Source organism: Ictidomys tridecemlineatus, chromosome 3 (assembly GCF_052094955.1).
Source record: "Ictidomys tridecemlineatus isolate mIctTri1 chromosome 3, mIctTri1.hap1, whole genome shotgun sequence".
Classification (NCBI taxonomy): Eukaryota; Metazoa; Chordata; class Mammalia; order Rodentia; family Sciuridae; genus Ictidomys; species Ictidomys tridecemlineatus.
Window position 1 is genome coordinate 56,477,289 of NC_135479.1, and position 22,469 is coordinate 56,499,757.

Here is a 22,469-nt window from a genome sequence, read left to right on the forward strand (position 1 = left end):
TGAAGATCAGCTTCCCCAGGTCCAGGGCTTCCGGCTGAGGTGCTTCAGGAGCCGGGAAGCAGGGAGTGTTGGAGAGTGGACCTCCTTTTGCTTTTTCCAGCTCTACCATAACGAATCTTTTTTGTCAGTAAAACATGTTCTCGAATTTTCTTAAATCTCTGTGATCTTCAGATCAGCTTACAACCCCTTCCCATTTTTAGGATCAAACTCAAGCAGAATTTGTCTCCAATACAAGATCTTTGGGGGATCTTCAAAGGAGAGGGCTGGATACTATATAGTTACATTATCTTTTTATTGATGATTTTAATTTATATGTAATTGATGTGTAGTTGCTGTAGCTAACTAACAAGATGCCCTAAAACTGGGAACTTATTTATTTTTATTTTATTTTATTTCTGGGGTGTACCAGAGATTGAACTCAGGGCACCCGATCACTGAGCCACATCCCCAGCCCTATTTTGTATTTTATTGAGTGACAGGGTCTCAGTGAGTTGCTTAGTGCCTTGCTTTTGCTGAGGCTGGCCTTGAACTTGTGATCCTCCTGCCTTAGCCTCCTGAACCGCTGGGATGACAGGCATGCACCACAGCGCCCCATAGTAACTTATTTTTAAGCAAAAAGTAGTAAAAACTTTAAAGCAAGTGTTACAAGTTCATATGTGTATGTGTGCTTGTGGGTGAAACTATTCATTGTAGAACTTTTCAGAGCCTTTACTATTTTAATGGGACTGTAGGTGGAAGAATCTGATGAACATGGGGTTTTTTTTGTGTGTGTTTGCTTTTGATTTCCATGAACATCATTCGTGCAAAGTTTATGCCTAAGTACCTAGTCCTTGGTTTTTGTTAATTTTTAAAATATCTTCTATTTGTTGCACAGATGACATATTTTTGCATTTGTTATGAAACATAGTATGAAAAAAAGCCATGAACCTGCTACATGAGTTCAGACCAAAATGCAGGTGATTGTGTTGATGCCACCAATATACGTTTCCCCAATCCAGTCTCCTTCCCTTTCCTGGAGATAATATTTAAAATTTGGTATTTATAATTCTCTTGCTTTCTTTTTAAAAAAATTTTAGTTGGTGCATCGTAGTTATGTATTATGGCGGGATTTATTGTTATGTACTTGTACACGTGCACAGCTCAACAATGTAATTGGGACAATTTCATTTTTTCCCCTCCTCTGTCCTCCCCTGGTTCTCTTCCTCTACATGTTGGTCTCCAGTAGGTTTCATAAGCCCTTTCCCAACCCCACCTCTTTCTCTAGCTTCCACCTATGAGAGACAGCGTTATGATCTTTGTCTGAGTTTGGCTTAGTTTGCCTATTGGTCCTCTGAAGTTCCATCCATTTTTCTGCAAATGACATGATTTAATTCTTCTCTTTGATTGAATGAAACTCCACGGTGTATACATACTGCATTTCTCTGTCCATTCACCTGTTGATGGACACCCAGGCAGGTTCTGTAGTTTGGCTATACTGAATCATGCAGCGGTCAACAGGGTATGCATGCATCACTATTAGCTTGCTGATTCCTATTCTTTTCTTGCTTTCTTTTTATTTTGCTACATATCTATTTATCCCTTTACAATATGTTGTTTATTGGTGTTTGGTTTTGAGCTTTATGAAAATAGTTTTATTTAAGGAAAATTTTCTATTCAATATTGTACTTCTAGGATTTCACCCACGTTGTTTTGGGTAAATTTTATTCATTCTCTCTCTCTCTCTCTCTCTCTCTCTTTCCTGTATGACATGTCACTACATAAATACATTCCAACTTCTTTATTTTCTCGATGGCTATTTTTTTTGAATGCAGATCCCAACCCATTGTGACAGTGAATTTTCAATTTCATGACCTCAGTAGAAAATATTAGTGTGTATCAAACATAGAAAGAAGGAGGCTTGTTCTTTTAAAAGGCATTTCATTTGGATACCCAGTTTCGGTGTTAACTGGACTAGAGTTGACACATTGTTTCTACGATGCCTTTGTTAACAATCCTTAGTTCCAGGCCCTGCATGTCCTTATCCTTTAAGACTGTCAGATGTCGCAATTTTTTTTTTTTTTTTTTTGCCAAAATGATATGTGTAAAATGGTATTTCTTTGTGGTTTTAATTTGCATATTCCTGATCACTAGCAAAGTTGGACCAAGTTTTCGTATATCTATTAACCATTACAATTTCTTCTCTTAAAAAAGTGCTAGTCTTTAGTCTATTTTCCCATAGACGTGATCTTTTTCTTCTTGACTAGAAGGAATTCTTGACACAGTCTGAATATTAATTCTTTGATGGTGATTTTTTTTTTTTTTGCATGAATCTTTTTCCAGTATCTGGCTTCTTTTTACTGTTTTTAAGAAGCCATTGTAACAGAAATTAATTTTAATGTGAACATATGTTAGTCTTTTAGAATAGTCTTTATTTTCAAAAGTGTAATTTCATGGTCAATATATAAGATATTTAATATTTTTTTCCTAGAAGTTTTAATGTCTTGCCTTTTATGTTTAGAGTTTTAATTTATTAGGACTTGACATTTATACATGATGTCGAATAGAAACCCTATTTCTCCTCCTGCCTCCATAAAGAATTGGCCCCATACTGCTTATTAAATAACATTTTTCTCTATCCTTATCAGTGGATGTTCCTGATTGTAGGTGACACCCTGCTGTCTGTGGTGTCCTGCCTCTCAATGGCTCTGTTCCTGGATGTTCTTTGTTCCACTGATCATTGTGAACATTGACATAATTAATTTTTTCACTACTGTGACTTTTACAAGTTTTGGTATCTGATATTGAAGATTCCCCAACTTCTTATTCTCAAGGATGATCTTGATTTTTCTTAAGCTCTCTTTTGCATTTTCATATAAATTTTAGGCTTAGCTTGTTAAATTATTATTTTTAATTCGTATTAAAATTTTTTGATTGACATCTTATTAATATGAATGGACATCGTGACAACATTAATTATTCTCATTCACAAATGCAGTGTTTTTCTCTGTTTATTTGCCTGTATTAGTATCTTTTACTAACTTTAAAATTTTTCTTCCATAGGAATACTGCCCATGTTTTGTTAAATTTATTCTAATTTCTTTGCTGTGTTAAATTAGTTTTTTTCCACATTTTTTATTTTGTGCAATATAGTTGGACCTAGTGATGGGATTTGTTGTCACATGTTTGTACATGCACACAATGTAACAATGTAATTTAGCCAATGTCACTCCCCAGCACTTCCCTACTCTTCTCTCTTTTTAGGAGATCCACCCCAACCTTTGTTTTCCTTTTTAACTCTCTAGCTTCCACAGAGGACAGAAAACATTAGGACCCTTAACCTTCTGATTTTGACTTATTAAATTATTTTTAAAATTTGGTTTTCTGAGTATTTACTGACTATATTAATTTTGTTATTCTAATCTTACATCTAATCAACCTTTCTAAACTTTATAATAATTTCTGTAAATTACTTTGAGTTTACTTTGTGGGTGAACGTAATCTTCATATGATGTTGTTTTAGTTTTTTTTTCCTTTTCATTTTAAAATCTTTTATTTCAGTTGTTTATTGAACTGGAGAGACCATGATAATAGGAATTCTTATTTTATTCTTGATTTAAAGAGACTGTTTTCATTAAGATTTCTAACCAATGTGATTCTGCAACCTGTACACTCAGAAAAATGAGAAATTATACCCCACCTGATTCAAATGTATGATATATCAAGATCATTGTCCTATCATGTGTAACTAATTAAAACAAATAAAAATAAAGAAATAAATAAATAAGAAATAAGATTTCTAGGCATTTTTTTAAAAAAATCAAGTTATGGATTTTCCTTTTTTGTAATTTTTTATGAACATGCTTTGAATTTTATTAAATTGTATCTTCAAGAAAGTCTTGTTTTTTGTCATTTGGCAGTGTGATGAATTACACTTGCGGACTTCTAAAATTAACCACTCTTGCATTCTAGCAATTAATCTAATTTGTTCAAAATGTGCTAATTTATTTTGTCTGGAAGTTTTGTATCCTTGTGTTATTAATATATGTGACTGATTTTTAATTTTTTTTACATTGTCCTTTTGTAGTTTTGGTGTCAAGTCTTAGCATGCATGGCACTTTTTTTTTTTCTGTCTTCTTATGTTCTTTTTAAGAGTTTGATAAGGAGGTGGAGGGTACAACTCTGTGGGTGAGGCCCTGGGTTCCATCCCCAGCAGTGCAAGTAGAGGAAAGGGAAAAACAGACCAAAGAAAATAAATAACTTGCTATTTCTCCTCAAAAGTCTATTTCTGTTAGAAATAGTTTGATGTATCTATTCTTCTCTTTTCCCTTCATACTTATTGAGTCTTTGTCTTTGTTACAGCCTTTATTATTAGCATAGAGCAAGACTTTTTTTCTAAGCTGTCCATCTCTAGTTTCTAACTGGGATATTTAGACCATGTGTATTTTGTCATCACATTTAAACTTGTGTCTACATTTTACTTTGTGCCCTCTCTATGTTGCTTTGCCCACCACTGTTTTTTCTTTTGCTTCAATTGTTAAGTTTTTCATGATTTCATCTGTCAGTTTGACAGATATGACTCGATTTCTGTCCTTGCAGTAGTTATCTTTGAATGTTGATCACGTTTTAGCTTCACAAAATCAAAGTTGTTATTTTAGCTTCTCTAAAGAACAGACACTAGGAGCTTAGAATATTTAACCCCAAGCACTTTCCCTCCTGGATTTGCATGACATTGTTGTCTAATATCTCAGTTCTATCTTTAAAAGATTTTTTTTTACTTTTAAAATTGACATAAAGTAATGCAATTAGAGAAATGCAAATCAAAACCACTCTAAGATTTCATCTTGCTCCTGTCAGAATGGCAGCTATTATGCATACAAACAACAGTAAGTGTTGGTGAGGATGTGAGGGAAAAGGCACACTCATACACTGCTGGTGGGATTGGAAATTGGTGCAGCCAATATGGAAAGCAGTATGGAAATTTCTTGGAAAATTGGGAATGGAACCACCGTTTGACCCAGCTATCCCTCTCCTCCGTCTATACCCAAAGGACTTAAAAACAGCATACTACAGGGACACAGCCACATCAATGCTAAGTGAAGTTAGCCAATCCCCAAAAAACAAATGCTGAATGTTCTTTTTGATAATAAGGAGCTGATTCATAGTAGGGTAGGGAGAGGGAGCATGGGAGGAATCATGATTATCCAAAGTACAGACATGAATTGGTGTGAATATACTGTGTATATAACCGGAGCTATGAAAAATTGTGCTCTATATGTGTAATAAGAGTTGTAATGCATTCCGCTGTCATATATAAATAAATAAATAAAACAAAAAATTTCAATTGGTGTATATGATGATAAATAATTACTGTATTGCCCATTTTATTTTTATCTTATTAAATGTCATTTAAAAATTTAAAAAAATTGACATAAAGTAAGATCTGCTCTTTTGATAGACTTCTTTGAGTTTCAACATGTATATAGATCTGCGTAACACTGCCACGAACAGAATACAGGATGATTCTCTAGTTCCTCTGGGTTGTAGTCAAACCCTGCCCTGCCCCCCACCCCCAATCCATGCCACCTGCTGCTCCCTTTTCCTTACCTGTGGCTTGGCTTTTCCAGCATGGCATACTGATGGGGTCATAATGTGTGTGGCTTCTTGGAAAGGTCTCTTGTACACTGAGCACTTCGGTGGTGTGGCTGCTTGTCCCTGCACTTCTCCCTATTCTGTTCCTAGGTTTTGCAGAATGGTGTCCCTGCTGCACCCAGAGCTTATACTTTTGTGTAGTGTGTCAACTTGCTGTCCTGTTGGGGCACAGGTGGCTTGCCTACAGACTGTCAGTATTGCAAGTCGAGTTGTACAAGCATTCACAAGTGTTTTGGAGCATGTGGATTTTTTAAACATGAAATCTTGATTGCTCCCTAATAGCTTTTCTGGTCACACAGCAAGTGAAAATATATATATATATATATATATATATATATATATATATATATATGTTTATATATATGTTTTTTTTTTCAAGGCATTAAGAAACTGCCACACTGCTTCCACAGTGGCCATACCAGTTTGCACAGCTCAACCCCCAGCTGTCAGTTGTGCTTGCTGTTATAGAGAGGGTGTGTGTGTGTGTGTGTGTGTGTGTGTGTGTGTGTGTGTGTGTGGCCTTTTTGACACTCGTATCTAATTTTGGTATTGATTGATGTTCTCCTAATGGACTGTAAGCTTCTCATCTTATGCTCTTTGCCATCAGAATATTTTCCTTTTTAAAGTTTCTGTTCTTTTTTATTTTATTTTATTTTTTTACCATTTTAATGAGTTTTTTCTTATTATTGACTTTAAGAGCTCTTCATATAGATACAATTTTTTTTTTCAGATTTCTGCTGCACAAGTATTTTCCGTCTTTTTGTGGGTCATTGGTTCATCTTTAACCATATCTTTCATGCAGCAAAAGTTCTTCTTTTTAAGGAAGCCTTAATATGTGAGTTTTTTTCTTTTATGACTCATGATTTTGATGGTATAGTTAAGAATTGAGTGCCTCAATCAGGGTCAAAGATATTTTTCCCCATGTTTTCTTAAAAAAAGTTTTATAATTTTAAATTTTTTATTGAAGCCCTTACTCTATTTGTGAATTAATTGTTATACAATATGAAGACTGGACTGGAGTTCATATTTTTGTGTATTACTATGTTCCATTGCATTTCCTTAGCTGCTACTTCTATTAGAGCCGTCTTTGCCTTGGTCTTCCTTGTCTAGGTCTGTTTCTAAATTCTTCGTTCTTTTCTATTGATTTAAGTTTCTGTCCTTTTGCCAACACCATACTCTGAAAAATATATATATATATGTAATATATATATATATTACATATATATATATTATATGTAAAGTTGAAGTGGACACAACACCTTTATTTTATTTATTTATATTTTTGTGGTGCTGAGGATCATACCCAGCACCTCATGTGCTAGGTGAGCGCTCTACCACTGAGCTACGACCTGAGCTCCTACACCATACTCTTTTGATTATTTAATTTTTCAGTAGTTTTAAAAATTAGATCATGAAAGTCCTACAGCTTTATTTTTCTTTCTAGAAATAGTTCCAGTTCTTTTGCTTCCTTTGTACTTTAGTATCAATTTTTGAGTTGGTTGTCTGTCTCTGTAGCAGACCTTGTTAACTCCGGTTGGCGTTGTGTTTAATCTGTGGTCATATGGGGGGAAAATTGGTATCTTTCCTGTGCTGAGTTTTCTAGCCCGCAGACCTGGTATGTCTCTGCATTTATTTAGATCTTCTGTGATTTCTTTCACATGAGTTTGTGATTTTCAGCCTGCAGGTTCTGTATGCGTTTTGATGGATCCATACCTGAGCGGTGTGGTGTATTTTTTTGTAAGCAATTGCCAGAGCTTTTTTTGAGGTGTGTGTGTGTGTGTGTGTGGCTATGATATGGCACCAGGGATTGAACCCAGGGGTGCTCAACCCCTGAGCCTCATCCCCAGCCCTTTTTATATACTTATTTTTAAATTTTGAGACAGGGTCTTGCCAAGTTGCTTAGGGCTTCACTAAGTTGCTGAGTCTGGCTTTGAACTCACAATTCTCCTGCCTCAGCCTCCTGAACTGGTCAATGCTGTTTTAACAACTTTAAATGATTTTTACTAATATGTAGATATTCAGTTAATTTTTGCATGTATATCTTGTGTCATGAAATCTTGCTGATTCCATTTCTTCTAGGAAATTTTTTTTATGGGTTTCTTGGCATTTTGCATATTCATATCATCTATGGACAGGGGGACCTCACACCTGGTGGTCAGACCTTGGTGGTGGCTTTTGCCTTTGTTATCAGAGCTCCATGCTTGTTGTTTACTGATCTCTTCTCAGATTTCTGCTACTTTTTTTTGCTTATCTGGGGGAGGCCGAAGTATATGATTGTGGAAACCTGTTTCATTCTGCTAGTGAAAAATGAGAACCAAAAAACCAAAAATGTGTACAGGAACAAAAGAAGTATGTTTTTTGTCCTTAATCCAGGTCCCATGTGGAGCCAGGAACTTGAGAGTGTCTTGTATGCCTGTTTGCTAGTGTGCTGGTTATTTAAGGTTCCTAGAATTGCCTCTGTACACTTTTGTTAGGAGTTTCTGCTATAATATCTCTGTTTCTCTAGGGTTGCTGTAAGAGAAGAGAGTGGCGAGTAATTGTAAGATTGTATGTTTTTTTTTCTTTAATTGATGAAAATTTAATCTTACTGATATATTTCTTGATTTTTCTCTTTAGGGCAGAAAAGACTGAAGTTCTGAGTGAAGACCTTCTTCAGGTAAGGTTATCACTGACCACGTGGCTCAGGGACACCAGAGATGCTTTCCCTTCTAGGACTCAGCCATTGCCTGCGCTTTCTTCTTCCACTGCCCTCTCTGCTCCTCCTACAAACTGGAGATACCACCTTTTGTCTTACATGACAGTGTTTGACATTTTGAATACAGTTGACTCCAACTCCCTCACTTCCACTGAAAAGAGATTCTAGATATTCTTAGACATCCACTGGTTTTATTACAAGATATTTGTGAGCTAGGAGGACTTTTTCTCCTGCCTTAAGTGTGTGCAAGTCCACATCGATAGATTCAAACAACTATGGGTCCAAAATATTGGAAAACGGGTCTGGGGGCATAGCTCAGTGGCAGAGTGCTTTTTCTTTCATGTGCAAGTCCTGGGTTTAATTCTCAGCACTGGAGGGGAATGAATGAATGAATAGATAGATAGATAAATAAAATGAACAAGCAAATATATATATATATATATATATATATATATACACACACACACACACACACACACACATATAGTATATGTTCATATGTAAATAAATAAATTGAATTACATTGAGAAATTTTGTCAGTCAGTACTGAACACATATAGAACTTTTTTTCTTGTCATTATTCCCCAGTCAATACAGTATAACTATTATTTGTATGAGCTTTATATCGATTAGGTTTTTAAAGTAACCTAGAGATGATTTAAAGAATATATAGGAGGATGGGTGTAGGTTACATGCCACTTGATACAAGGGGCATGAGCATCTGTAGATTTTGTATCCATGGGCGTTCCTGGAACACATCGCCTGCAGACCCAGGGACAGCGGTGCTGCTTTAGGTGGGGTCCTCAAGGAGAGTTTAGAGTCTCTGTTAGCAGGAGAGCCCCAGAGTCTGTAACTGTACCCCCCACCCCAGCTCTCTGACACTGGGTGTTGCCTTCCTAGAAGTCCTTGTCTCTGTGAAAACATGAATGGTGACTGCCCAGACTGACATCCCCACTTCTCCAGACTTTGCCTGCACCCGTGACACCTCCCGCTGTTCTGTCTGCAGGTGGAGAAGCGCCTGGAGCTGGTGAAGCAAGTGTCCCACAGCACACACAAGAAACTCACGGCCTGTCTGCAGGGCCAGCAGGGGGCTGAGGCCGACAAGCGCTCTGTAAGTACCTTCTGCTGCCCTCCTGGGGCCTCATTTCTTGTGGCTGTTAGTGAAGCCCTATGTGTGTCTGTGAATCAGCCAAGCACACCTAGCTTCTTGTTTCTGTAGAGTGAGGACCTTTCCCACAGTTTCTAGATCCTTAGCCCTGGGTTAAAGTATTGCTCTTTCCTCATGCAAGGTGAAGTCCCTCTCATCCTCCCCCAGGGTAGGACCACCAGGAGAATGACACTGGCATGCTTAAAATCCCACCTGCAGGGAAACTTTATCCTCAATGGTGGACATCTTTCCCCTGAGTCAGCTCATTCCTAGAGTCCATTAGCTTCAGTAGTATCTTATGATTGCATAAGAAAAATTATACCATGGTTTCAGAGGTTACAAGTGACCTATAAAGGCCCTTGGGAACGGTTTTCACTGTAATGAGACAATAAAGAGAGTCTGCCAAATAAAGCTACTCTAACGTCTTTGTTTATAACCTACATCGGTAATAACAGGCGTTGTGTGATGTTCTATTTCACAGTCCTTGCTGTAAACCATCTTTACAGTCTCACTTCCCTCTTGACCCTGACTCCCTCGCTTCCACTGAAAAGATATTCTTAGACATTCACTCGGTTTTATTAGGAGAGATTTTGCAAGCCAGGAGGACCTTTTCTCCTGCCTTGAGTGTACAATCTCCTCCATGTTTTGCGTCTGTTGGATTTATTTATTTTTTTGACCTGAAGTTATTGTTGACTTCTGCTTGCTGTGGTCTCCTTGAATCCCTGAGCTGATGTCAATCTCACCTCTATTGACAGTTGTGTAAAGCACCCTATGCTTTTTCCTGTCTCCTGTTGAAGTACAAACACTGTTCTGTTAACTTTATCAGTCATTTCTTTTTTCTCGCCTTAGTTTCTTCTTTCTTAATAATACAGATGATCATCCCTAATCCAAAATGCTTCATCCAAAATATTTTGGAGTTCAGATTTTTTTTTTTTCTTTTTGGTACTGGGGAGTAAATCCAGGGATGCTCAACCACTGAGCACATATCTAGCCCTTTTTTGTATTTTATTTAGAGACCTTGTTATGTTGCTGAGGCTGGCTTCGAACTTTTGATCCTCCTGCCTCGGCCTCCAGAACCGATGGGATTACAGGCATGTGCCACCGTGCTCAGCCTGGATTTCAGATATTTCAATATTTGCGTGTACATAATGAGTTTTTTTGGGGGAGGGGGGATGGGATACAAGTCTAAACACAGAATTCTTAGCAAGGGGACCTTTGGCAGTTGTTGGCAGGTCCTGAAGCTTGCAGCCACGTGTGTGCAGTTGAGTCTGCAAACTGGAGATCTATTTAGTTGACTTGGAAGAGGTTTGCAGTGGAAGGAGGTGCCTAAGCATGCGGAGATCAGGGATTTCACTGTACAGATTTTAACTGATCTTGTCAGTGATATCTTGGGCTGATCAGTCTTTATCATCATACGACTGAGTAAATGCTCTGAAAGTCAAAGAGCCACTTAAAGTTTAAAATGTTACTTTTGAAGTTAAAAGTATTTAACAGTCATAAAAAATTCCAAATCCTGACTCAAGAATTTTTTTTTCAGTTTTTTTTCCCTAAAACTGCACATCAGAAGATTTAATAGGAAACATGACACTTATGAATTGCCTCAAATACTGGAATGTGAGCTCAGTTCTTTGCGATGGTTAGGTAGGGAACTGTGTCAGGATCTAAAGAATAGGGGGAAAGGAAGAAGGATAAAAAGATGGAAAATAAATGAATATATAAAAGGGATCAGTTAAAGGGCAGTGGGAGAAATGAATGACCAAATACTGGCGATGGAAGTGGGGTGTTAAGCACGGTTCAGGAGATGGGCAATCACCCTCTGCCAGCTGACGTGAGCAGGGGTCAGCGCCTCTCATTCCTACAGTGGTCACAGAGCCTCTCATTCCTACAGTGGAATTAGAAGGAGTAGATATCCATGCAGTCCTGTGCTTCCTGGGATGCATATGAATCATTGCTTCCTATTATTTCTCTTTTAACAAGCTCATTCGCTCTTCAATAGTTTAGTTATAATGTCTAATACTTAAAATTTTATCATACAGCTTTAGAAGTTTGGTGCTGAAAGTTATGGCTAGTTGCCGGATGGAAATGGGCACTTTTCTGTTACTCTCTCAGCAACCATAAAAAGCACCAATATCCTTCTGTGGATATCGAGTTAGACCAGATTCCCTATGTAGGATGGAGAAGAGAAAGGATATGAATGAGGCTTCCATTTTGCCTCACTTAATCCAAGCTAATAATTGGTTGGTTTATAGGTTCTTAAGATTGTCAGCATAATGAAGATGTTTTAAGTCCTTGCATGTCTTACAAGGAGGTCATGTCCAGGAATCTGCTAGCATGTGCAAGTGTTTCTCCACCTTATTGAGCGAATCTCAGAAAGTAGCTGTGTCATATATTCAGGTCAGCGCTTCATGCTAGGAAGAGGAGCTCACTGGGAATACAGTGGTAGTTTTCCACCAGCAAGTGGCTGTTCGGAACAAGCGAAGGATGACAGCACTTTTAAAAAGGGTATAAATGCTTCCAGGACAGGTCCAGTGTGTGCTGAGTCCCCAGAGACAGTAAGGAATCTGACTTTTTTTTTCCCCCTCCTTTGTAGTACTGGGGATTTCACCACTGAGCTATAGCCCTAGATGTTTTTAATTCTTGCTAAGTGGGAACAGGGAAGATGGAGAGAGAGAGATCAGCTTGCCTGCTAGGTGCTGGAGGTAGAATACCCAGACCTGGTAATTGAGTGGATATGGGGGTATGACAAGAGAGGAGGGGGTTCATGTGCTTTGGCCTGAGTGACTAGTGAATCCATGAAGTTGAGATCACCCATCAGGGAAAACAGGGGAAGAGGACAAATGGCCTTTGAATCGAGATTCCCCAGGAAGGGTGGCATTTCAAGCTCTACCAGAAGGATCTAGCAAAAGTCTGCCCACTTGCTCAGACCTGAATCTCCCACATGACTCTTTACTCTTCCCTCTTTCTGTCTCATAGTCAGACTTCCAGTAAATCCTGCTGACCCTCTTCCAAAGAATTTCTGTTTCATGGTAGCATATGCCACCCCTTTTCTGGGCAGCTGTCATTATACAGCAGTTCCTTCTGGGTTTTCCAGATATAGGATGTTCCATCCTCTATATCAGCCCATGAGTATTTAAAATGAAAATCAAATCCTGTCACTCTCTTGCCTAAATCCCACCAAAGGATTCCCACTGTAGAATAAAATCCGAACTCCTTTCTAGTTTTATGTCTTTTACCTGCGTCCCTGTAGCTCAGCTCTTGCTCCGGTCCCTGTCAGTCATCCTTCTCTTGCTGTGTTGATGTGTTACCGAACCCACTGAGCTGCATCCCTCTTGGAGCCTTTGTGCTTGCTCTAGTCTTGATGGAATGCTCTGACCCACAAGTTCAGGCAAGCAACTTTTTTATTGTTCAGTTCTCTGCTCAAATGTCACCTTCTCAGCAAATCTTTTCCCAACTATCTAATGCACCGGCTCCTTCCCTTCCCCCATCCCACCACCTAACATGATTATTTTCGTCATAGCACAAATTAGCATCTGAAATCGCTGTGATCACGAATTTCCATCACTGATGTGTGAGCTCCATGGGAGCAGAGATCCCGATGTCTCTCTATTAGCTGTATCCTCGGTGCCTAAAACAGAGCCTACCCACTGGTAGGCAGTGATAAAAAACAGATCTGTGTCATGAATGGATGACCTATGAGTCATTTCGGCACAGAACCTGCCTAACAGGATGCCTAACCAATTTGAACCCTTCCTATTCTGTAACAGACCATTTAGCAGGACGGCTCTGAGGTGATCTCTGCATCTGGCCACCCAAGGGCGAAGCTCAGCTCTATACTGCTTCCTAATTTTGCCTGACCTTGAACAAGTTAATCACTTCATAAGCTTTAGTTTTCTCATTTCAAAAATGGTAATAACAAGGGTAATTTCCTGCCAAGTAGGGCTGTTTGACAGATCAGGAGGCAGTGCCTACAATTGCCTGCCACAGTGCTTAAGTGGATATTAAAGAGATACAAGGTGCTGGTTGCCATTGGTACTGCCCACTCTTAGGCTCAGATGGCCATGGAGAACTAGTGAGCCCTGAGCAACTGTCCTGGGCTATGTCTTTGGGGGGCTAAATCATAAAAGTGCTTATTGCCTGGGTTTAAACTTTGAGGACAATCGAAAGCAGTTTTTGGAGAAAAAGTTTGAGAGAGAGTGTTTGGGGAACCGAGCAGATACCAGAATGACACGTTTTGCTTGGGTCATCCTTCAAAGCATTGCTTATGCCCAAGGTAATGTTCAAGAGAAGAGTCATCTCAGACTTTTCAGACTAATACACTCAAACTTGAGACAGTCTGTCTTTCCTTCTCTTATTTTTTAAAGTTCTCTTCGGACTCTAGAGGCAGGGAAAAAGTTATTTTTAGTACCTTCTCTTTGATCCTGAAAAATCACTGGCCAGCATGAAGTTTGCTAAGATGTTCAGAAATATTCACCGAGGACTGGCAGCAGCTGTTTCAGGGTGGACCCTTGGCAGCAGAGGTAGACAGATTCCAGCAGCTCCTGCAGATCTTGGGGTGGTTTTCACCCTTTGAAGACTGGATGTCCTTCTTTCATGAAGTGGGGTGTGGGAACAAAGGATGAAGAGGGAGAAATAATACCTCAGAGCTGGGCGGTCAGTGGGTTACATAGGAATGCTGCTTTGTCTGGCTTCTCCTGAGCCTTCTATCGACTCTTGTGGACTTTCAGAAACAGAACTCATTCGTAGTTTATCAGGGGTTATAGTCCATTAACGTCTTATATCTCCTGCCTTGGATTATGGATGGCCCTTTCCCTTGTCAATTCTTCCTTTGGTCATTTGGGAGGGTCTTTCCAATCTCCTATTATTAAAGCATCTATACCAATAAAAACTCTATGCAATTTCTGCTGAGTTTTACCCACTTGACCCTGCTTCTCCCACCCTGGGAATGGACTTCACGCCCTCTCAATTCACCTCACACTTCTCTCCTAGAGGCAGTTACACCATTGGTGGAGGAGTAAATACGTTGTCATCTTCATTCAGTGATCTGTGTAGCCATTAAAGCACATAAATAAAAGAGCGAGACAGCTGTGTATGTGACAATAGGAATGATATGAAGATACCTCTGTGTGCAAAGGAAGCCCAGGCACAGAGGGGTCTACCTAGTTAGGCTAACATTTGTGGGTAAAAATACTCAATAAAAATGGATATACAAACACACACACACAAAATTGGATCTTCTTAGAATATTGGTGGAAGGATACGTAAAAGTCTGGTCCCTGTCATGGTATCTGGTGATGGTGAATTATCTGATGAGAACAACTCAGAGGAGGGAAAGTGTTTTGGCTCATGGTTTCAGAGGTTCAGACCATGGTTGGCCAAATCCAGTGCTCTGGACCCGATAGGAGTCAGAGCAAAGGGGATGATGGAGGAAAGCCGCTCAGTTCATGACAGCCAGGTAGCAGAGAGAGAGAGGGAGGGAAGAGAAGGGGCTTCAGGGAGGATGTACCCCTTCAGGGCGCGCACCCACCTGCCTGCAGTTACCACCCATTCAGTGCATTTAGGTTTCAGCTCTCATCATCAATTCATTTCACTTCCCGAAGGAATATAAGAACCTGGGGAATACCTCATATTCAAACCATAATACGTACGCATCTATTTCCTACTCGGAAATTCATTGATTTGATATGGATAGATAAATAGATAAAGTTAGAGAAAGAGAAATGTTATTCTCTTTGTTTGTTAAAATCTTGAGAATTAAAAGCAGTTTGGAACAGAAAGAATTTTGTAGTACTTTGTCACTTAATGCTCTCCTCTTTGTCACATAAGAGCATCAAACGTCAGTGTGAGTGTTGAGTGACTAGAAGTAAGGTCACTTTCAAACGTTTTTGGTCTGAATTTTGTGTGATTGACACTTTACCTGTTTGTTCTCTTGTTATTGACCCTCCAGGGCTCTGATCCACTTTAGGGTCCTTCACGGTCAACTTTAGGGTCCTTCCGGGGCTGTTCTTATTCTGTTGAAATTGACCTTCACACCTTGGTCACCTGTCACCCTCCAGGACTCTGATCCACTTTAGGGTTTTTTTATGATCCACTTTAGGGTCCTTCATGATCAACTTTAGGGTCCTTCTGGGACTGTTCTTGTTCTGTTGATATTGACCTTCACACTTTGGTCACCTGTCACAGGCACAGTTTTCTGCTCAGCTCAGACTGGACCAATTAGACGAGTCTTTTTCCATATTTGAAAAAGCCCTACTCACCTCCTGGGGTATTTTTCTGAAGGACGTCGTGCTAGGCTATCTGAAGTCCTCTTACTCCGTGATAGGCACAGTCCTCCTTACTTCTTTGTCAGAATTTGAAGACATTCAGGAAACCGGAAGTCTTACCTTGAAGGCAGGTCATGGGGCTGTGAACATTCATCTCCAATCAAAATGGCCTTTATGTGACTGACCGATGTCCTGAATCTACAGACATTCTGGTGGAGCGTCTTCACTGGTTTTGGAGATATTTGGGGAACTTGGAAATCACACCCGGTTTCTCAGCCTTGGCACTCTTGAAATTTTGTGCCTAGTCATTCTTTGCTGGTGCATCGTGGGACGGTCTCTACCCACCTGATGCCAATAGCATCTTTCACATTGTAACAACTAACCTCGTCTCCAGATACAGAAGGTAGAGCGAGAACAAAGCTCAGCGTGTTCATAACACATCGGCACAGCTGAGGAGTGATGACTGACAGGGAAGGAGGCCCATAGAGATACAGGTATAAGACCCTAGGTCCAGATCACCCTGGTTGAGAATCAGTACCTTCATCTCTACCCTCTCCATGACCCCTTATTGGGATATTAAGCCTGCTTTTGTTAAAAACACACTTTATTTGTCTACACTTTTAAAACACACTGTTGTGACCAGAAATGTTGGGAGGGTTTCCCCGTGCCACGTAATTCTTCTACTCTGAATCCTAGTTGGGTGTGAACCCCAGCTGGTTGTCCTACAATTCAGTTCAATTCGGACGCTCTCTACCTGGAGTTTCTGTCACATCCCACAAGTGCAGGACTCAGTCCAGCTCTCTCCCCCTCACCTTAGGTGCCAGGTGTGAACCCTGGCCGCTGGCATGGGTGATCGACCCTTCATAAGTTGAGGTTTCCGGGACCCCTCCTCGATTTGTACCACATGCTGGAATGGCTCACAGGACGGTGTATCGGTCAGCTTATGATAAACGGTATTACGAAGGGTTGAGCAGCCAGATGAAGAGGTGCAGATGTTTATTCCCTGTCTTCCCTATACTGGGAAGTTTCCAACGAGAGCAGTGCCTAGGTTGGCTCACTGCTTACTTCCATAGAGCAGCTCTGTAGGAAAGGACACCAGGAAGCTCTGGGCTGGACATTATGTGGCACCTTCATTTGAAGGATGGTCCCTATGGCCACAAAGAGTGGAAAATGCAAGGATATGCCAACAGTCCGGACCTTGTTGATTTTCTTGTGCTGTCTACCTGCATGTGCTTTTGTGCTGGTTGGTCTTGGCTCTGTAAGGAGAGCGCTTTTTTTTTTTTTTTTGGAGGGGGGTTTTTCAAACCCAGCGGGTGCTTAACCACTGAGCAACATCCCCAGCCCTTTTTATTTTTTATTTAGAGACAGGGTCTCCCTGAGTTGCTTAGGTCCTCACTAAGTTGCTGAGGCTGGCCTTGAACTTGTGATCCTCCTGCTTCAGCTTCCTGAGCCTCTGGGATTGCAGGTGTGAGCCACCATGCCCATCAGGAGAGGGCTTTTGACATTTAGAAAGGGATGGGCCATGTCACAGTTTTTTAGTAGTCGTGTGCCTTTGCCTTCCCACAACATAAAATTTACCCTTGTAGCTGGGCGTCGTGGTACAGGCCTGTAATCCCAATAGCTTGGGAGGCTGAGGCAGAAGGATTGTGGCTTCAAAGCCAGCCTCAGCAACTCAGTGAGACCTTGTCTCTAGATAAAATATTTCCAAAAGGGCTGGGGATATATGGCTCAGTGGTTAAGCACCCCTGGGTTTATCCCCAGTACCAAATAAATAAATAATAACAATTGTAAAGTGTACAGTGATCTTAACAATAGTATACACACACCCTAGTTGTAGGTCATTCTCATCATTCCAAAAGGAAACCCTGTACCCTTCCCTTCCAGCCCTTGGTAACCATGAATCTACTTTTTGTCTATATGAATTGACTTATCATGGATATTTCACATACATGGGATCATACAATATGTGTCTTGTGTCTAGCACATATCACTAAGCATGAGGTTTTTCTTCAGGGCCATCTATATTGTAGCGTGTGTCAGGACTTTGTTCCTTTTGTAGCTGAAGAATATTCCATGGTTTGAATAGATCACATTTTGTTATTCATTCCTCCATCTGGAGATGTTTGCATTGTTTCCACTTTTTAACTGTTATAAAAAAAAGTGCTGTTGTTCACACACATATTCTGTTTGTGTGTCTGTTTTCACGTATTTGGGGAGTGTATTCAGGAGTGGAACTGCTAGGCCACAGGGTCATGTGGTCCAGCCTATTGAGATACTACTAAGCTTTTCCACAGTGCCGTACCATTTTATATTTCCACGAGCCACACGTTTCTCCATATGCTCACCAATGCTTACTGTCTGTTTTTAAAATACATTCATATTGTTACATCCATGGTATCTCATGGTGACCTCAGTTGTATTCCCTAGTGGCTGATGAGGTTAAGCTGCTTTTCCTGTGCTAGCTGGCCACTTGCATATTGTCTATGGAGAGTACCTTTATTTTGACTTTCTTCACAGTGTAATTGTATGTGAACAGTTTTCTCTCTTCATCGAAATCTGCTTTGTTTGTGAAGTGGGGCTGATAGACTGAGAAAGAAGTTGAGTGTTGGAAAGTAATGCTTTGCTCAAGTCTTGGTTAACTTTTGAGATGCTCTCCTTTTTTTCCTGCTTGCTGTTGTATTTATTTTCCAAAGGTATCACTTTGGAAAATAAACCTTAGGCTTATTTTCCAAAGTGATACCTTTAATTCAGTTTTAGTTTTCTGAATTTTGAGATCTCTTAGTACCTCCCATCATCATGTGCTCTGTTTTAGGTTTAAATGTATTTAAAGTCAGTTTGTCTCTTAGCTCACATGAAGTCTGGCATAAAGTACCTGACTTCTTGCCGTTGTAGAGTACCAGTGGGTGACCACTAGAAATCATTCTCATGATGCTATTTGTTTCTTCTACAGAAAAAGTTGCCTTTGACGACCCTGGCTCAGTGTTTGATGGAAGGGTCAGCTATCCTGGGAGATGACACACTCCTTGGGTAAGGTATCACTCTGTGTGGGTTTGTGCCAAGTCTGGGTAAGTCCCCATCGTAACAAAGGGGACTAGAAATCCTCAGGAAGCACCGAGCACCCCTGAACTTCGGCCAGGAACTTGCATGGGAAAGGAGAAGGTGTTACCATGGAGAAATCAAAATCTTCTCTCACCTGGAGAGTTATAGTGTCTGTGCAGTGAGACAAGTCCTGGTAGAGAAATTAACATAAAACAGGTGAAGGGCAGTTAAAACCCCCAGGCCTTCAATCCAAGCCAGCAGCCACTTCTCAGTGTCTGATGTCAGAACTTAGCGCCTCCCCCAGGAGAAGAAGCCTTGCTGGTGGTGAGCTCACGGTAAAGCACACTAAAAATAGTCTCCCCAGAGAGCACCACAGATTCTCCTACAGTCAGCACCGTCAGTACCCTAAGGACCTAAGGTAACATGGCAGTATGGAATAAAGTGTAAAATAATGACTTAACGTGAAATTCCACATCAGCAAAAGGCAAGGAAGATCCTTGATGAAACAGTCAAATGATAGAAGGGAAGAAAAAAAAAAGAATGGGTGGAATTGAATAAAAACCAAGGAATGGATGTCTTAAACTCAAAGTGATTGATGCTGATATTCTTAAAACTTGGTTGAGATGAACGGGAGGTGTCACAAACTGGTGAGCTTAGAGACAGATCTGAAGCTGACAGGGAGCAGGGGCACAATGAAGGACAGGAAGTAGGGAACAGGTGTAATTAGATGGAGAAGCATGGGGGAGGGGGATGCACAAGCAGGGCACTGGGTCTGTCTGTAAGGAGTTCCTGGAGAACAAGGATGGAGGAGGAGGAGGAAGTTTGCAGTTGAATTTTTTTCTTTTCTAGATTGAAAGGAAAACACAGGAATTAAAGAACATCAAAAAGTCCCAGTCGAGATCAATAAAAAGAAATTCACCCCTAGACATCGGGTAGTAAAACTCCAGTTTATAAACAAAACAGAGAAATTTACAAATCAGTTCGAGAAAGAAGATCGTGACCCATAAAAGAGCAGCGAAACGGATAACAAACTATTCCTCAGCCAAAATAAATGCCAAGAGCTAACGGAGGAATATCTCCAGTAGTGAGGAAAATACAAGAAACCTAGAATTTTGCGATATCGTTATTCCAGGCACTAGGGAATGAGACGGAAAAAATTATGTTCCATGCGTGTGCAAATATGGCGTGATGAACCCCACTACTCTGTATAATCACAATGCACCAATCAAAACTTAAGAACAAAAATGTTTTTTAATAAATAAGGGAGGATTAAAGATATTTCCAGTCAAGGATTTACGACTTGCATAGTTCCATCACGTTACTACTTGTGTATTTTCATGGTGTAAGTTAAGGCTTTATCAAATAGATTATGTACAGAGGAAAGTTGGGAAGTGCAAATAACAAGGAATAATTTAAAACTTGGTGAAGCGTTATAGGGAAGGGGACAATTTTTTTTTTCCCCTCTAACTGTTAGAGGTTCTTTGGCTGAGGTTCTGCAAATTGGGTGGACCAAAGACAGATCCATGGCAGAAGAGCATACACCTTTCATCAATATTGTTACAGGCATCCTAGGTCAGAGGCCTGACTCCAGGGGTCCCCACTAAGTGGGTCTATCCATTCCTCCTAGAAAACCAAGCAGAAAAGGTCATGGTGAAAGTAGGAAAGGAAGCTAACCAATATGGCCCCGTGGGGAAGGCAAAGTGAGATCCAGAGTCTCAGCGCTGTCGTTGCTGTCTTTGGGTAATCTTTGAGTTCTTTCCCCTTGAGGGGCCAGTTTTCACTGGCTCAGGATGCTGGTTTATCAGACCTGTGATCTGGATGGGAGTGATGACTAGGGACTTCTAGGCATCAGTTCAGGGTGCCTAGAAGCGTGCTGCAGATCTTGTCTCAGTCTTCAAGGGGAACGAGACAGATTAGGTAAACTTAGGGCTGATAAACCTTGTAGTGCTACTTTTTAGAAGAGCACTCCCTAAATGATGAACATGTAGATTACATGCAGAGCTGGAGAGGGGCGTGACCCAAAGGTAAAGTAAGAAAAGAGACACGTATAAAATCAAGGCAGAGATGCCCAGCTTTGCCCTGCTTTGATTACTCGTAGGGCATCTCTGTGCCTAAGAGTCAGTACTTTTAGCCAAGGCATCTTTTCTAAGTCCCTATTGTGATATGTGTAGCACATACACATGGGAGAATGCAGGGATGAGTAACAGAGGAGTGATTGGAACGTGGGCTCACACAGCATCTTCACAGAAGAACAGTCATTTTTGGAGAAATGACAAGACAAAGGAAAAGGAGTTTCCTGGATGAAAGACGGTGGGAAGGTAAATCTATGGGGAACTAATGGAGTATAAGGACTAGTTAACTGGTGATGTCTTGTGGTTTTCCTCTGGCTCCATCTTGGGGCTAATTAGGGCCTGAAGTTGTTGCCTGTGATTAACTTCTGTTGTTTCTGGTAGAGAAATATGTTTGTCAGTTTTCTGACACTGTGACAAAATACCTGAGACGATCCATTTAAGAGGGCGACAGAATTATTTTGGTTTGTGGTTTTAGATGTTTCCGTACATGGTCAGCTGGCTCCATTGCTTTTGGGCCTGTGATGAGACAGAACATCATGGTGGGGGAGAACATGGCTGAGCAAAGCTACTTACTTCAGGATGGCCAGGAAGTTAAGAGAGAGGAAGAGACTGGGATCCCAACATCCGCTTCAAGAGCGTGCCCGGATGCAGTGGCACACATTCCTGTAATCCCAGAAGCTCTGGCGGCCGAGGCAGGAGGATAGCATGTCAAAGCTAGCCTCAGCAAGTTAGTAAGGCCCTAAACAACTTAGAAAGACCCTGTGTCAGAGAGAGAGAGAGAGAAAGAGAGAAAGAAAAAAAAGTGTTAGGGATGTGGCTCTGTGGCTAAGCGTCCCGGACCCAGGTTCAATTCCTGGCACCCCTCCCCCCCAAAAAAAAGCTTGCCCCCAGTGATCTGACTGCCTCTGATTAGGCTCCACGTCTTAGTTTCTACCACCTTCCAATAGTGCCACAGGGTGGTGGCCAAACCTTTAACACATGGACCTTTGAAGGCCATTTAAGACTCAAACCATAACAAGAAGAAAGGGGGACACACTTTTGTATGTTTATGTTCCACTTTAGGCAAATAGAGGGAGGCAGAAAACTCTTTTTTTAAAAAAAAAAATCTGCTGCTTTTCAGTTGCATTCAGATCAAAATCATCTTATGCCAAAGAGGTGTATTTGGGGGTGGGGGGAGGCTTACTCTGTTCCCCTTAATGTAAAGAAAATAAGCATTGAATCAAAAGCCAGGAATGTTAGGGTGATTAATTCAGGGGGGTAGATGATAAGCAAAGTAAGACTAAAATACTAGATAATAATAACTTGAAACATCAGAGGGAGAGTCTGTATTACCAGATCTTATGTTGTTTAAAAGAAGACAGGAGGCTGGAATTGTGGCTCCCTGGCAGAGCACTTGCCTCGCACGTGTGAGGCCCTGGGTTTGATCCTCAGCGCCACATATAAATAAATAAAAAATAAAGGTCCATCGACAACTAAAAAATATTTAAAAAAAGACATAAAAGAGGAGTAGATATAGCTTCCAAACTAGTAGAAAGATGAAAAAGAATATAAATCGGAGGAAAAAGAAAACCCACAACAAAAACTATTAGAGGAACTAAAAGAGAAAAAAGTAAGTGAAGGAAAGCATG

The 22,469-nt window shown here is 40.4% G+C and overlaps 1 protein-coding gene across 8 annotated transcripts in view; it reads left to right on the forward strand.

Annotated features, from left to right (window-relative positions):
* Nucleotides 1-22,469, forward strand: part of Arhgap44 (Rho GTPase activating protein 44) — a 168,015-nt gene that overhangs the window by 77,213 nt on the left and 68,333 nt on the right. For all 8 annotated transcript variants that reach the window (XM_005332889.4, XM_021731410.3, XM_005332890.5 and 5 more), the window contains exons 2-4: nucleotides 8,245-8,284; nucleotides 9,330-9,434; nucleotides 18,681-18,757. In XM_005332889.4, the coding sequence (XP_005332946.1) occupies nucleotides 8,245-8,284; nucleotides 9,330-9,434; nucleotides 18,681-18,757 (222 nt within the window). The remainder of the gene's footprint in view (nucleotides 1-8,244; nucleotides 8,285-9,329; nucleotides 9,435-18,680; nucleotides 18,758-22,469) is intronic.